The sequence below is a fragment of the Sarcophilus harrisii genome, chromosome 3, assembly GCF_902635505.1.
Source record: "Sarcophilus harrisii chromosome 3, mSarHar1.11, whole genome shotgun sequence".
In the NCBI taxonomy this organism is placed as follows: Eukaryota; Metazoa; Chordata; class Mammalia; order Dasyuromorphia; family Dasyuridae; genus Sarcophilus; species Sarcophilus harrisii.
Window position 1 is genome coordinate 23,383,886 of NC_045428.1, and position 18,263 is coordinate 23,402,148.

At 31.4% G+C, this 18,263-nt stretch overlaps 1 protein-coding gene across 2 annotated transcripts in view; it reads right to left on the minus strand.

The window, feature by feature from the left end:
* The window catches only part of BCHE (butyrylcholinesterase), an 86,276-nt gene that overhangs the window by 11,047 nt on the left and 56,966 nt on the right, over positions 1-18,263 (minus strand). For both annotated transcript variants that reach the window (XM_023500833.2, XM_012546611.3), the window contains exon 3: positions 754-920. In XM_023500833.2, the coding sequence (XP_023356601.1) occupies positions 754-920 (167 nt within the window). The remainder of the gene's footprint in view (positions 1-753; positions 921-18,263) is intronic.

Below are 18,263 nucleotides of genomic sequence, written 5' to 3' on the forward strand. Positions count from 1 at the left end.
TCTCCTTATATCATGAGGTGCTACTCTGCTTCCAAAAGCTTTGCCAATAAAGATTAGAAATCAATATATACATGGAATAGGCATGCCATAAAAGAGTCAACCATATAAAATTGGAATTAAATTGAGATTCCATGAGTCTTGTCCTCTCATTTTTTTACAAGTATGATTAACTGAATTGTTCAAGGGTACTTGAGAAGATCCTACAAATTGAAAAGTTTTGAAAACAGGCCTGGTACTATAAAGGATATTTTTTTTGCTTTAGAACTAGACTAGGAAGTTTTAGAAAATTCAAAACCAGCTTAGCAGCAATGTGATACATTTCTTTGGACATAGAAATTTCCAAAGACTCATTGAAGGATCAGTACTAGTAGAAGGAAAGCCAACATTAGGAAAAAGATACATATTTGAAGTATTTCTATATATGTTGAAATATTCAGTGTGTCTTTAGCAGAAACTAAATCTGCTTATTCATTTTTATCTTGGGATCAGGGGTTTCAGGAAGAGTATATATCAATTCTCAGTAGATTTTTATGGAGGCTGGGTTTGTAAATTTCTGGAAGAACAACACACTGTGCAATAGGAGAGTCATTAAAATCAACTTTGAAAATATTGTTACAAAATATATAGTAGAATTAAATACCACATCACCCATTGGTTGTTTTTAGCAATATATTTCATGAACTGAATAGTCTATTGGTAGCAAGAACTTGAATTTAATCTTATGGTTATTGATGACTAAGCATGATTTCTTACCTGACATTTCCAAAACTTTAGGGAAAAATGTTTTCCAGAATCGGCACTGCTGGGCACGCAATTTCGCGTGTATTTTTGGTGATTCAGTGTTCAAGGTAATATATTTTTGTTCTGTGGCACCAAAGATTGGCCATCTAGTTCCATTGTTCTGAGTCCCATTTGGATTTCTAAATAATAAAAGAAAGACAATTGTTTTTAACAAAAGCATATTTATTGAGAACAAAAGAATTTCTATATTATATTAGAAAAAAGTTTGAAAGGGGAAATATATTTCTTTAATTCTTTGTCTACATTACTCAAAAATAATTTCATAGATGACTTTATTCAATGAAAGTGGTGGATTATCTATGGCACATTAATAATGCATTCTTAGCTGTCATTAAAGTTGATAAAAAATGTCAACTACATCAAGAAGTGTGTAAATATTTGTTTTATTTTTTTTATCTGCATCAGTCATATTCTCTATTTATTACCTATCATCTATCTAACCTCATTTATTCATATAAAATGTTTGATTATTCCTCTCTATCCAACCTTTTATCTCTCCTCCTCCTCTTCCTTTTTCTTCTTTCTTCTTCTTCTTGTACCTCTGTATGTGCTTTTCACTTAATCAAAACTATTCAGCATCACCTCTCTACCCACACATTATAATCCATTAGTGCAATATCAATTTACCTTGACAATTTGATTTGGAACTTACTTTATAGCGTCATTTCCTACTACTTTGCAACATTCATTCGGTGTGGCCACTGACTATTCCATGAAGCTTTTCTGTCCTTTTGCAGCTTTTTCTTCCTTCTAGACCTTTATACAAGATATTTTCCATGCTAAAAAATGAGTTTCTGATTTATTTCACCACTCATCCTTGATTCTTGAAATCCTTTCCTTCTTAAAGGCTCAGATCAACTATTACCCTATTCATAAATCTTTTCTTAATTATTTCCCTTACTTCCACCACCTAGTTCCCTACTAAACACTTCATAACATAAATATACATATATTTTAAAGTATAAAAATACTTTTAACAATCAAACGAATAGATGATACATTTTCTGAGAGGTAAAGGGATTTACTCAGGATCAGATAGTGGGTTTCAGAGGTGAGACTTAAATCCAGATCTTCCTGATTTTATGGGGTCAGTACTTAAACCCCTTATAATCTGCTCACTGTAGGTCACAGCAACCTTTAGATAACCATAGATATATCATTTGTGTTCTTCACATTATGCATAGAAAAAGCAGTGTTTATTTTATTATTTTTTTTTAATTAGAGCTTTTTATTTACAATATATATGCATGGGTAATTTTTCAGCATTGACCCTTGCAAAGCCTGTTCCAACTTTTCCCCTCCTTCCCCCTCCCTCAGATAGCAGATAGACTGATACATGTTAAATATGTTAAAGTATATGTTAAATACAATATATGTATACACATCCCCACAGTTATTTTGCTGCATAAGAAGAATTGGACTTTGAAATAAGGTAAAATTAACTTGAGAAGGAAATAAAAAATGCAAGTGAATAAAAACAGAGGGATTAGAATGCTATGTAGTGGTTCACACTCATTTCCCAGAGTTCTTTCATTGGGTATAGCTGGTTCTATTCATTATTGAATGAATGGAACTGATTTGCTTCATCTCATTTTTGAAGAGAGCCATATCCATCAGAATTGATCATCATATAGTATTGTTGTTGAAGTATATAATGATCTCCTGGCCCTGCTCATTTCACTCAGCATTAGTTCATGTAAGTCTCTCCAGGCCTTTCTGAAATCTTCTTGTTGGTCATTTCTTATAGAACAATAATATTCTATAACATTCACATACCATAATTTATTCAGCCATTCTCCAATTGATGGCATCCATTCAATTTTCAGTTTCTTACCACTACAAAAAGGGCTGCCACAAACATTTTTGCACATACAGGTCCCTTTCCCTTCTTTAAGATCTCTGGGATATAAGCACAGTAGTAACACTGCTGGATCAAAGGGTATGCACAGTTTGATAACTTTTTGAGCATAGTTCCAAATTGCTCTCCAGAATGGCTGGATGTATTCACAGTTCCACCAACAATGTATCAGTGTCCCAGTTTTTCCACATCTCTCCTACATTCACCATTATCTTTTCCTGTCATCCTAGCCAATCTGAGAGGTGAGTAGTAGTATCTCTGAGTTGTCTTGATTTGCATTTCTCTGATTATAATGACTTAGAGCATTTTTTCATATAGCTAGAAATAGTTTCAATTTCTTCATCGGAAAATTGTCTGCTCATATCTTTTGTCCATTTATCAATTGGAGAATGGCTTGATTTCTTATAAATTAGAGCCAGTTCTCTATATATTTTGGAAATGAGGCAAAAGCAGTGTTTATTAAGAGCCTGCTATGTTCTAGCTTCTGAACTAGTTGGTAGAGAAAAAATATTTTTTTATCTTCAATTGAATTGAAGTCTTGATAGATAGGCAGATAAAAGCATTTACCGCCTGGTAAATTTTTTCTCTATATATTAATTAATTATATTAATTATTAATTAATTAAATATATTTAATATAATATAAAATAATATTAATAATTAATATATATTAATATATTATATATATATATATATAAAATTTGAAGAGGGCCTGGGTGAAATAGACTGTAATTCCTTGAGGCTAGATAGAAAGTAGTTTTGATTTTGCCAGTATTTAGAATACTTTGTGATTTGTAGGCATCTAATAAATCTATACCAGTTGCATATAGAAAGGAATGCATTTGTTTTGTCTGCATATTCAATTACATTTTTAAAAAATCTGACAACAGTTAGAAAGATAGATCATCCAACTATGTCAATGTTGTACCAAAGACCAAAACAACAAAAGGTACGAAGTACCCATATTACCTGAATAAAAGTTATGCTACAGAAGATGCATATATCAGCCAAAAACTAACAAACACACACTGTGTGTAGTATATGTTAGTAATAAACAAATTTCTGGTAAAGGTAGTTTGACAAAATAAAAACACAGCTAAATTTGGATTCAGACAACTAAATTCAAGTTTTGTTTGATATGATGAGATTCTGGGCAAGTCTCTTAATATAAGTTCTCTGAATTTCTGTTCTCTTATTTATAAAATAGGAAACAATAACAGTGCCTCCTTCAAAGACTTGTCATTAGAATCAAATATGATGTGTAAAGCATTATCCAAATATATGTATATACACTATATATATATACATATACATACAGAGATGGAGAGAGAATTTATTTTTCAGCTCTTTTACTATTAGATATACAGTATCCTTCACCCTAAATGAGCTTTGCTTCAGTGGTCCTCTTTATGACATTATCCTATCCCTCTCCATCATTTATATTCTTCTAGTGGATTATATACTTATAGAGCAAAGCTGATATATAGGAAATTTTATACTATTTTAGAGTGAAGGGCAATTATGAGGTCTTTGCTAAGAGTATTTCAACAGAGAAGAAAATGGAATGAAGAAAACAATAAATTCAAATATTTGGCTCTGGAAGGAATTTAGATATCAAATAGTTGATTCTCCTCAAGGTTGATGAGGAAGGGTTTAAGTGATTTGTTTTTATGATCACAGAGGTAATATATGTCAGGTCTGGGATTTGAGCCCAGATTTTTTTATTCCAGTACTCCTTGAATCAAACTAGCCAGTAACTCTCGTCTGACTGTCTCAATACAGAATTTTGTTACCATCCCTGAAAATCAGTCAATTTGAGTTTTCACATAATACTCAGTGATCTCATACTTGAAGTGAGGATATTCAACAGAGAAATAGCCCCTTGAAGGTTTGGTTGACTTCTCACTGATATTAGCTGATTTAGTAGGTATTAATCACTATTCTAAATAGCATTTCTAGGAAAGACAGTTTCATTCCAAGAGAGTAACCCCGGGCTCCAGGGTATGTTCTGATTACTAGATGATATCAGAAGGAAAATTCTTCCTACCCGTCACAGATGACAAAGGTGGCCAGGTGAATTATTTCTTCTTGTGTTTTCCTTTTGTAAGACTGAAACCACCAAGTGTGGCTGCTGGAAGCTGAGTATTAAGCTGGAAGAACCATGGCCTAGATCCACTACAACAATTCTAATATTCTTAAATTGCCTACTTTCATCCTAATTCACCTCTAATTAACTTATGGCACCCCTTTCCCATAGCATTCATTTGTGGTTCCTGATAATGGTAACTTAAAGCAGAGTTGACTTGTGCTTCAGTTCAAGATCAAAGAGCTAATGGTCCTGTCAGTATTCATTTCACAAAGACTGGACTATAAAATAACTCATGGCATTCCAAATTGTGGTCCTGAGATAAGAGAATGCCTCTGCTATACATGCAAATATAGTTTTCAAATAAAAAAATGGGTGATGAAGATACAATTAGAGCAATTGAGCATCTTGATTTATTATTTAGAGAAGCCTCCACTGAAGAATAGCACACACACACACACACACAAAAATACTCATCAGCATCAATTAAAATGTATCGTTTAATTTAGCCCCTAGACAGGTAATCCTAAGAGCTTGCTTGTATTCTTAAAATTTAATTGATAAATATATCAACATTTGTCGATATATTTTATTTTGAATCATTTACTGTTCTTGCTACAGGAGGAGACTTCAGAAGAATAATTTTTGAAATACTCTGTTTTGACCACTGAGTTCGATTTTCAACTCCATGGGATTCTAAAAAACCTAGAAGGCAGGACATTCAAATTTTTTTTAACTGTCCTGAAAACATTTAGGTCACAGCCAGTCTAAAGGTAATATCACCAAGATATCTGTGCTTTAGAAAATCACTCACTAATAGCAGTTTTGCCATCACACATTCTTGTAAAATGAAGAAAACTTTTTCTTATATTGAAAGTGAGAATCATCATGATGGTTAGAAAATAGGGGCTTTCAATTTAAGCATCAGATCTGGGTTGTTGTCAGAGATTGGGAATATGGTCACCAAATTTTGATTTCTGACACCAAAGTTCCTAGCATTGACTACTGGGATTATGGTCTTTTTTAGAGGATCATATGATTTCTTGGCCAGGCTTAAAACATTTAATTTCCCTCAATGTTGTGACAGAGAAAGGATGGAGGCAACTTTGAAGCAATAATCAGGTTAAAATCACTTCATGTTGATTGATCTTACTTGTTTGAATTTCAGTTCTTTATTATGTAATATGGAATAATTCCACTTACATTCTTTAATTTTGTTTGATTTCTATAAAATTTAAACTGGGCAATGGAGTGCTGCATGCTAAGCTTTAATGTCCTTTCTTAATAAATCAAGTCAATTCATTATTTATTAAGCACCTACTATGTGTCAGTCACTGTATTTAGTACTAAGGATGCAAACAAAAGGAAATTTATATACAAGAATAATAACTGTAATACAAAAACACACATGTGAATACAAACACATATATAATTTGTTTTGTTATAATTATGCTGTACCATACTGTTATTGTAAAGTAAAAGTCTTTTTATTTTTTTTAAATGGAGTAAAATCTATCATTTAAGAAAATAGACAATCATGAAGTTCATGCTTTCAAATAGTCATTTCCCAGTTTTTGTTAGAAAGTTTGTTCTCTTTGTGTAAAAATGCTTGTAGCTGCCCTTTTTCTAGTAGCAAGTAGCTAAAAACTGAGTAGATGCTCACCAGTTGGAGAATGGCTGAATAAGTGATGGTGTATGAATGTTATGGAATATTATTTGTTGTATAGAAACAATCAGCAGGATGATTTTAGAAAAGCCTAGAGAGAATTAAATGAATTGATGGTAAGTGAAGTGAGCAGAACTAAAAGAACATTATACACAGCAACAAGAAGATTATTTAATGATCAACTGTGATTAATGCGGCTCTTTTCAACAATGCAGTGATTCAGGCTAATTCCAATAGACTTGTGATGGAGAATGCCATCTCCATCCAGAGAGAAGACTTTGAGAACTAAATATGGATCACAACATACTATTTTCATAAATTTTTGTTTTTTGCTTGCTTTTGGTTTTCTTTCTCATTTTCTTTTCTTTTAATCTAATTTTTCTTGTGAAATATTGTAGAATCATGGAGATTTATGCAAAAATTACACATGTTTAAATATATATATATATATATATATATATATATATATATGATTACTTTCTGTTTAAGGGAGGTGATGATGGCAGGAAATGAGGAGGAAAATTTATAACAAGTATTTGAAAGGGTGAATGTTGAAAACTATGCATGTTTTTTAAAAATAAAAAGCTAAAAAAAGTTTGTTCTCTACTGAGTTCTGGGACTCTCATCAGAAAATATTTTTACCTTAATTTTGTGAAACTTGCCATTGGAAATTTTTAATATGTTTCTTGCCAAAAACTACATCATTTTAATAACGATTTTTTTTACAGTTAAATTCTGAGGAATATTATGACTTCTAATGGAGAACTCATTTTCTCTGACAAAAAATAAACATGATGTGCATATATGTGTTATATGTGTATATAATTGACATACATATATAATATACATTTAGAGAGATGATAATTAACACAAGCACACTAATACAAAGGAAGTATGGCATAATAGATAGAGACCTGGCCTTGGATGATATTACAGGTCTAGAAAAATACATACATTTGTGTTGGTTTGTATTAGCTCCCATGGACTTGATCATTATATATCTACAGATGTCTCTAGAGACTACATTTTAGCCACCTCTTCTTTCTTAGCTACAATTCTATAACATCAATTACTTGCAAAAATAAGGGAGGCTTTTTGGGAATCTAGAATTCATGTCCAAAATATAACTATTTACTTTCCTATTAATAACCATTCTTCATCTGAGTTTCTCTATATCAGTCTCCCTGACATCTAAGATCGCAAAATCATAATCATCTTGGACTCTTCACACTTTTAAACATTTCTTCACTTTTACATCCCATATTAAATCTATTGCCAAATTCTGTCAATTGTAAGTAGCATTACACACACACACACACACACACACACACACATATATATATATATATGTATATATATATATATATATACACACATATGTAGTCAACATTTCTTTCCTTTACTGTTGCTACTACTCAAGTACAATGCCTCATAATCTCATGCCTGGACTACTGGACTTTCTGGTTTGACTTGCCAATCAAGACTTTCCCACTCAAAAATATCTTCTTTTTGTCAAATCTGTCTTTCTAAATGTGGGTTTCAGCAATTCACTTCCCATTCCACTTAATGAACTCAAGTTCCACCTTATTACTTTTAGGATCAAAGCTAAAATCTCTATATTTTAAAGCCTTCAATAACCTGTGCCATCCCATTTCTCATCATCTTAAAACTTATTCTCCTCTTAGTACTTTATGATACAGTGACATCAATCTCTTTGTTGTTCCTAGTGCAAGATACTGGTTCTTTTGAATCCATGCCTTTTCACTGACTGTTCGCTATACCTGAAATAGGCATCTCTTTGCTCATCTCTTATTTTGCATTTCCTATTCTTCAATACTAGTTCCTTTCTTCTTATATTACTTCCAGTTTTCCTTGTATGTAATTTTTGCATGCTGTTTCCCTCTGTAATGTAAGCTCCTGGGAGTAGCTTGTTTCTTTTTTATTTTTTTTTGTAATCTAGCATTTAATACAATCTCCAGCACATAGTATGTGCTTCATAAATGCTCTTAGATCGACTCACTGATTTCAAATTTCCAGAGCAACTCTCTTTTGAGTCAAAGATACATTCTTCCTAGAAAAACATAGCACTCTGATATTGACTCTGGTTTTATTTGCAAATCACTGTCTATAGTTTGATTGATTACTTTTTTGAAACTTCTCATACTGAAATTTAACATTTTTTTCACTAACTTCTAAGATGAATCTTCAGAGATGTATAAATGATTCTTTTCTTTTTTGAAATAATTGAATATATGGTTATCCCCAACTCCCTTTTCTCAGCTCTTTTTATGAGACATAAATATCCATGTGACTCATATACTCAGGATCTTGAGTGTTTGTACTCCCCAAATCATTGAGATCCCATATTATTTACATCAGGCTTTCATTATCTCAGAAGAGCAATCCTTTCAATCTCACTGTAAAAGTGCCATGCTGGATGGATATTTTTCAATATTGCACTTATTTCAAATCACGTCAATGTATGTTGTATTTTACAAGGTTTTACAAGTTTACAAGGTTTTACTGCATTAGAACAGAATGAATTAATATTTGGGTTTATTTCCCTATCTTCCTTTTAAGATGTAAAACACAGCAAGCAAGTGTCTTGTTGCCAAAGTTTCAGAAATCAGCATATATGAGCTACTTATGTGAGTTAGGAAGAGAATAAGAGTAAGCATTTATATAATACCTTCAGTGTGCTGAGCAGTTTTCTAAGCATTTTTATGCATATGTATATATATATATATATATATACACATATATATATGTGCATCTACACATGCATGTATATATATATATACATATATACATATGTGTATGTAAAATTTAATTCACATAGCCATCCAATGAGGTAGATGTTATTATCTTCATTTTACAATTTAGGAAACTGAGTCAGACAGAGGTTAACTGAATTGCCTTTGGTTACACACTTACTCCAAGTCAAGTTCTATCTACTATTCTATCAGTTGGCTCTGTATTTGAAGAAATTATATTAGTTCTTTGAGGATTTTGTTTAAAGCTCTTAAGTGGTAATTGAGACAAACCACAAAGCCACTGATAGTTAATGCAATATCCTAAATTTCATTTCTTGCAGTCTAAAAATAGTCTGTCTGGTAGACAGACTACCAAGTCTGTCACTTGCTACCTATATATCTTTGGAAAATTCACTTTACATATGTTCTCATTTATAAAATGAAGCAGTTCAATTTGATAGTCTCTCAGTTCTCTCATGACTCTTAATCTATAGTTGTCTATTTCCATGAACTATAGCACAATCCTATACCCAGTTCAAAAATGTAGAGTCCCTAAGGGCAGAGGTTATTTCATTTTATAATATTATTACTACCTTTTAATACAATAAAGTAGAACTTTATCAAATCTGTTTAATTGGTTTTCATTTTAACTCTATCTTCAACTTAGTCTTTATGAATGTATCTATGAAAAAATCTTTTGGCTTTAATAGAAAGAAAAAAGTAAGTGATTGAGGAATGAGGAAAAAAAGATTAACATGATCCTACAAAGATTCTTGTCTTATAAGTTACTTTACAGCAATTTTGATTTGATTTGATGCAAGACATAACATCAAATGTTCACGTATGTGCCTTGATCTTCTATTGGCATTTATACCATTTGGAGGAAGGAAGGAGAGCTAGTGCAGACGAATAAAAAAGACAGGAGGGAAGTATGGAGTAAAAAGTATTTTATATATTATTTAATTCAATGTTTTTAGTTAACTAACATTTTTTTTTCTAGACAATAACTGATCACTGATGACTAGAAGCTATAAGATTGCATTGGTAGCACCATCCTATTATTCAAAAAAAAAAAACTGGAGATAATTTTATTGGATTCAAAAAGAGATATTATGTAAGTCAGGTTCTTATTGGAGTGAGGAACAAGTTTTCATGATTTCATATTTCCTAACATTGAGGATGGGTGGAAAAATTCCTGATTTTTTAGGAAATAAATTTCATCCAAAATTGGATTTCAAATCATACTGAATGGAGAAGAGAACCTGTAAATGCATTAGGTAAGGGAATACAAGCTTTGAATTCAAAAGAGCAGAAAATGTTCTTTCTTCTGACCTTCATTTGAATAAAACTATATTGGGACATCAATGTCTAAATCCCAGCAGAAGAGTAAAACAATGAAATAGAATATCTTTGCTCAATAATAAGATTATCCTTTAGCTAAATACTTAGAAAGAGATGGGTCATATTTGGGTCAGATTTCTCTGCCAGTATTAAAAAATACTGGAAACCATATTTAAAGTATGCATGAAGATTATGGAGCAACATTATATTTGAAATCAGAAATGGCCATTTATGAAATGTTATAATTAGAGAAATACATAGTTGATTGAAGGCACTATATAAATATTTCCACTTACCATAATGTTACCTGAAACATGTAAAGCAGTATATGTACTCACAGAAGGAGGCATTTGAGAAAGGGAATGATAATATTATAAAATATATAGTGATATTTGTTTACGAAGCTTAAACTTTCAATGTATTTTCTCCTCTTTTAGATTCCTTACTGGATGAAAGCTCAACATGTTTCTTAAATATTTATTAAACAGACAATGAATTCAAGGCATTCTCCTAAGCACAGGAAAATCTAAAACAAACATACAGATCTGTAATCTCATGAATGTGCTTGCTTCTTGCAATAATGCCGATTGCTTCCCATCCAAGCCTGTCCACCTTATTTAACTCTAATTCATGTCTTACTCCAAGTTCATTACAAAATATCAACTCATTTTATTAGTATCATTAGTCTGACTATAAAATGGAAGCTGAGTCATGAATCAGTTTTCCATCAATAATGAATCTTTTCTGGTTTGTTAAAATATAATCAATTCAAATGTGTATATATGTGTGTCTTTTTTGTATATGTTCTATTTGCTGCTCATTGCATCCAGAATTTTATTTATTCTTTTCTCAATGAAAGCCTTCCTAATACATAGACCTGAAGATTCTTTGGAGTCTTTGTACAATTTCATTATTGATTCTTACTGTCACATCGTCACCTTTTTTTCTATATTAGCATATATATAGTATCTATATCTATATCTATATAGTATAAGTTGATTTCATTGCCATATTTTTTCAAAGCATTTTTGGTGTTTTTGTTATTGTTATTGTTATTGTTGTTGAGGCAATTGGGGTTAAGTGATTAGCCCAGGGTCACTCATGTAGGATGTGTTATGTGTCTGAGGCCAAATTTAAACTCAGTTCTTCTGAGTCTATGGTTGATACTCTATCCACTGTGCAGTCTAGCTTCTCCTTTCAAAGATTCTTGTAACCTCCAATGAAATCTTCAATATGCCTGAAACTCGTTTCTTCTTGTTGAAAATCTGATATTGATTTGTGGTGCTTTTTTTGACTAATAGAAGTGATAATGGATACCTTTGCTCTATACTTGATTTACTGGAAAGGAATAGTTTACTTAAATTCATATAATTATGACTTTTGAATTTAAATAGATTTTCATGCTAATGAAAGACCCACATAGTCACAATTTCCTAGGGTTTTAATAGAAATTCATTTTATCAAATAATTTTTTACTATGCCATTTTGTTATTCCTATTAATAATTAATTATATATATATAATATGCTTATATGTACACATTACACAATACATATGTCTGTATTTTTTCTTAACATGAAACCAACTTTGTAATGCTGGTATAAAGTAATAAGCAATTACATGTACCTACTATATGCCATTGTACTAAGTGCTTTTGATATTATCTCATTTGACATATAACCCTGTAATAGAGAAGTTGTTATAATCCATTATATAGTTAAAAATTGTGATATAGTCAAAGGCTGATTCATCTATATCACTGAGAGAGTCAATGTTTAAGGCTATATTTGAATTAATGTCTTTCCGACTTCAAGCCCAGTGCTCTGTCCATGGTTCTAGCTAGCTTCCTCTAACCAAGACAATCATATCATTGTGAAATATTGTAATAGTTGTTTTGCTAATAGTTTCTTATAAATGTGTGCAACACTGTTTATTAGGGGAATTGAATTATACTTTTCTTTCTCTCTTTGAGATGTTTCTCCTTTACATACAAATATTATATCTTTATCATAGAAATGATTTGGCACCATCTAATATTTTCCTATTTTGATAAAAACTTTATACAATGTGGAAATGAATTGTTGTGTGAATGTTTGTTAGAATTTAATTGCAAATCTATCCGATCTCATGGTTTTATTCTTTGGGAATTAATGCCTAGCATATTCATTTTCTTTCTTTTCCCCTTGAGGCTGACATTTTAAATTTGCTATTTATAGTTCCATTAATCTTGGTGTTTAGAATTTGTTAGTATCCATTTAATTTAAATCCATTGAACTATATTAGCTGTCAAATAGCATGTTATTTTCTCTTAGTTTTCATATTCTTTTACATTTTTGTAGCATTTGAAAATTCTGACCAGCTATTTTGCCTGGATTTTCTTTTTTCTTCATTAGTCTTCTCTCTTGATTCCCAATGTTCTTCTTTGTCCATGCTTGAATCTCCTTTACAGGCTCATAATAATTATTCCCTCTAAATGTTAGTGCTCTTATTATGTGTGTGTGTATGTGCGTTTCTGTCTGTCTCTTTGTCTGTCTCTGTGTATCTCTCTCTTTTCTCCCTCCCTCCTTCCCCCCCCCTCTCTCTCTCTCTCTCTCTCTCTCTCTCTCTCTCTCTCTCTCTCTGTCTGTCTCTTTCTGTCTCTGTCTCCCTCTGTGTCCTTCTGTCTCCATCTGTCGATCTATCTCCTTCCCCCATATAAACAAACATACACATATTCTTTTGTTGACTCCTTCAATTTAAATGGGCTTATTACTATTTCTCTATAAGCTTGTCAGATCTATATTTTCAACCTTAGTCTATTTTAGTCTCCACATTTTGCCAAGTGTTAGACATATCCAAGTGAATGTCCTGTATATACAACTCACAATCAACACATCAATAAATAAATTGATTTTTCTTCCCAAACTCCTTTCCTTTCTGAACTTTTCTATTACTGTTAAGGGACCACAATTGTAAAGTTTCAAACTTGGGATCATGCTCACCCTCTCACTTTTACGTACTATGGATATTTAATCATTTGTAAATATTGGTATTTCTACCTCAATAACATCTTTTGCTTTGATCTCTTTTTATCTACTTACCCAGAAACAATTTCAGTTCAGAAGCCTATTACATCTTAATGGGACAACTGAAATAGGTTTCTAATTAATCTCCATAACTTAAATGTTTTCCCATTCCAGTCATCTTCTATATAGCTGCCAAAGTGATTTTCTCAAAATGTAGGTTGCTCTTCTACACAATACATCCCAATGTTTCGCTATTATCTCATGTATAAAAAAAGAAACAAACCAAATCAAAAGAAAATAAAACATTTTGTCCTGTAAGGACATTTACACTTCCCCATTCCACCTTTCCAGCTTTATTGCACATTACTCCTTCATTTACTTTACAATGCAGCCAAATTGACATCTTAATGTTCCTCTGAAATTTCTGTCTCTCTTTATATCATTACATTGGGTATCCCAAATGCCTAGAAAAGACTCCTGTCTTAAATTATTTTATTTTTAAATTTCTTTTGAGGTTCAATTCAAATTCTACCTTCTAAATGATGTCTTTCCTAATTTTTATCATTAAACACTAATGCTTTTCCTCCATCCAAAATATCTATGTATGTTCATGTATAGGTCACATTTACGTGTACATTTTTCTTTTCCTAATTAAATTATAATTATATCAACGTAATAATTGTTTCTTCCTTTTCTTTTCTGTTCTTTGTTTTTGAATCTCTAACATATAACATGGTGCCTACATGATAAGTGGTTTTCCTAATACCAATAATATCAACATTGTTATGATTCAATGTTTTTACTTGTATGACTCCTCACTGTTTTTTCAACAGTTCAAGAGCCAACAACTAAGTTAATGTTTTCAGATCTAAACTTTTTTGTGTGTGTGGATAACAGAATCATTTATTGGCTTTCTGTTCAAATCTAAGGGTGTCTTCTTGGAATAGCATTTTTAAATCTATAAAATATATGAAATTACAAAGAAAATATCATTATAAAAAAAAATTTTAAAGTCATATGTTCCCCAAAGTTTATCCAGGGAGAAATCTGTCTATCCCAGATAAAACCAGTGGTATATGTTCTCAGAACTATGTAAATCTTTGAAAATTTATTTTCAACCACACTGATACCATCACAAGAAAAGTTGAATGAAGTCACAACAAGAATAAAAAACATTTTGTATTTCATTTTGTTTCATGAATTACTACAGAAAAAAAGATGTTCAGAAATGAAACATTCCCAATTTTGCTAGACTCTTTCTTAGAAAGCCAACATAATGTGTGCTTGGGTCATTACTAGAATCATTTCCAAAGTATTAATATTTTCAAGAATTTGCCCTCTTAAAAAATTTTAATAACTCATGAGAAACTTCATTCCGACATGAGGAAGCATTGTAAAATGTTATTGTTGATAATTTTTTTAAATGATGACATGCCTTCCTGAAGCTAACATTATATTGATTTTTCATCAAAAATTTATTTTCTTTCTTAAGACAATTCATTTTTTAAAGAATAGTAAAAGATTCATTAGCATTTGGGTTTACTGTTTTTTCTTCAAGAAATTCTATTAGATACCTCAGCAGAAGAGTAGGATTTAACCACAAAAGCAGATTATTTCTCTGGGAGCAATTGCAATTTCCTAATTAGATTAACCCAAGATATCATCTCTTGTTTATCAGGCTAAAAGGATAGAGAGACATTAGACAAAGGTTCTTGTACACGTAAGATAAACTAAAACATGTTATCTTTTTGCATTAAATGGCACTGATGATGCTTCTCTATCTGTCTCTCTGTCTCTGTCTCTGTCTCTCTCTCTCTCTCTCTCTCTCTCTCTCTCTCTCTCTTTTTGAATGAGAGGGAGATCTAAATTAATTGGAGAGTAAAAGTGTAGCACCTAGCATTTTTATTATATTCACAAAGTACTGAATTGGGTAAGACACTAAATCACTTCAGCATATGGCATGAAATATTTTGGTGTTTTTGCATTAGTCAGGCACACACATCCAGATGTCTCTCATAATTTCTAAAGGCCACGATGCATTATGTGTATACCTATTTTAATTTTTCTAGTCACAGCACAGTAACTGCCAGCAATTGGATACAAGTGTGTGATTTCCAGAGGGCCTCCCAACCCATATTGAATAGAAAAATATAAATGAAATTCTGCCCCAATGGCACTGGGGCAATTATTGTAATAAATGGCAGATTTGCCATTAACTATTGATTAAGGAAAGCTTCCCCAAACCAAAACCGTTAGGCTTCTTTCCAACTTCTTCCAAATTCTAGTAGCTTTTCACTTTTTTTTCTTGTAAACCTCTCTAGTGCCATAAGGTTGATGGCAGAAAGCCCTAAGCTTCAGGAATGAGATGACTCGGTGCCAAGGAAAACAGTCCTGGAAACTCTTTTATGGCAGCAAGCAAACAACTAAAATAGATTTTTTTTAGTGTACACATTGAAATGCAGGAGGAATTAGGAAAATAAATTCAAAGACAGAATATAAAATGATTCAAAGAATTGTCTGGGTATCTGAAGAGTACATGTAAACATCTCATTTATTTATATTTCTTTGCCACCACAGAGAGAATAAACTGAATATATAAAAAGTATTGACTTTCTTAGTTCTATCTTCAACCTTTGGTTCTGTGGATTGTAATCTATCATAGCTGTTTAAGTCAAATTTCTAACATATGCCGACAGTGAGGTTGCCTTACTCTCACCCTATATCCTATAGTGTAGGTATTTAAGTAGCTCTGAGAGATATTTAAACAGCTCATGTTCTTCATGCCACAGAAGTATCCAGAAATGTATTTTACTGCCTCAGCAGGTAATGGGTAATCCCACATTAGAGCTTTGACTATCATTCATTTGGAATGTTGAAAAGGGGATTCTTGATTATGTATAGGTTAGCCTATAGGAACTTCCTTTGTCATTGAAGGTTGATGCTGAACATAAAATTCAAAAGAATTGCTTATAATTCTGAAAAAAAAATACTCACCTAAGAAGACTGTATGTATCAACACTTGGAAAGGTGAGGGGGGGAGAGATACAATCAGGGCTTTCTTGATCTTGAGGCTGGTTTTCTATATAATCATGGTGCCTCTTATGTAGATGCTTAATAAATGCTTATTGAGTTTTACTGAAAGTGACATGAGAGAGTATGATATGTGGAAAAAAAATTATTCTATTAGCTGCAAAATTTAGGGTTAGAGACCAAATATTAGTTTTTCATAGGAATCCACCATTAGTGGATCCTTCATAAATCTATCCAAATTATCCTTATACTTTATTTTTCACCTTATAATATTTTGTAAAAGTGGAACAAGTAATGTTCTATAGATTGTTCATTGTATTAATTTGATGATTATTACCAAATCCATATTTATCCTCAAAAATATTTTTTAAGGGGGAGGGAAGTTCTTAGTTTTAATTCCATTTTAGGAGATATGGTAACTATGTTGACCCTCTGAAGACCTTCCATTTCAATAGCATCTCTAGTCAAGTTTCTATATGGAAAAATGCTGATGTTTTCAGAAAAAAAATCTCCATCCCTTTAATCAGTTGAATTAATCCTTCTCTTTTCTCTTTTGTGCTTTATATTTTTTTCTTTTTGTGCTATATATTTCATATATCATTTAAATAATTAATATAGAACAAGTATATATAAGAATAAGATGTATATGCTTCCTATTTAATTTGTTATACATTTATGACAATGCCCATCAATGTGTTGGCTACATCTGGTCATTATCCTTAGAGAATAGTCTACAAAATGTCACATTTTAAGAAGAAAAGCTCTAAATATCCTAGTCATTCAAAATTGCTATTTACTTTTTTTAAGTAGCAGCAAAATTCTGGAATGCTCAAAAGGAAGCTTTCTACTGTTTTTGGATAAAATATTATTAACTTTTATCATCTCGACAGAAATCCAAGAAGACCCAACTGACTGATGTTGATAGGACTCACAAAAATCAAACCCAGCCGAGATAATTCCTCCAAGATTATTTTTTGTTGACAACACTGAAGTTTCTTGCATGCAAATGAGAGGCTAATTATAATGAAATATACTATTAGGTTCTACTTCATGCATTTAATACCATGCTTACCAAAGTGAAACTCATAGATAATTTGATTGAGTGCAGAGAAAGGATGTGTATATTCATAGTTAGTTTCTCTTTATCAAAATATGTTGTTCCTGTAGTTCATAATATTAAATTTGAGAAGAAAAAGAAAACTGGACTTTTAGAGAGATTTGTGAAGTAAACTATAGGTTTATATATCTATATATCTATATATGTGTGCATATTTATATACATATGTGTATATATAATTATAACATGATTCTAATTATGATTTTCTATTTAAATTTTGTTGATATAATGTGTAGCCCAATAATCCCTCCTGAAAATAGAGTGAAGGAAAAATTATCAATCTATGGACATCAACATCTACAAAAGTAAAAATTCAGCTTCTTCAAAGGCATGGGGTAAGTAATCTTGATATGTTTATATGTAATTTTATATGCCAGCTTTCTTATCTTTGGTACATAAAGGATTGTTCAAAATAAATGTTGAGTGCCACTTTCCTTCAGAAATAACTATTTTATTAGTAATTAAACCTTCCAAGGAAATTATTTGTGAAAAGAAGAATGGATTTCAAGCAATTCCAGAATGTTATAATGATAAAGAATTAGTCTAACCCAAACTCAAGAGAATTTTCTCTTTCTCTGCCACATACCATTCAATTGAATTCTATAACT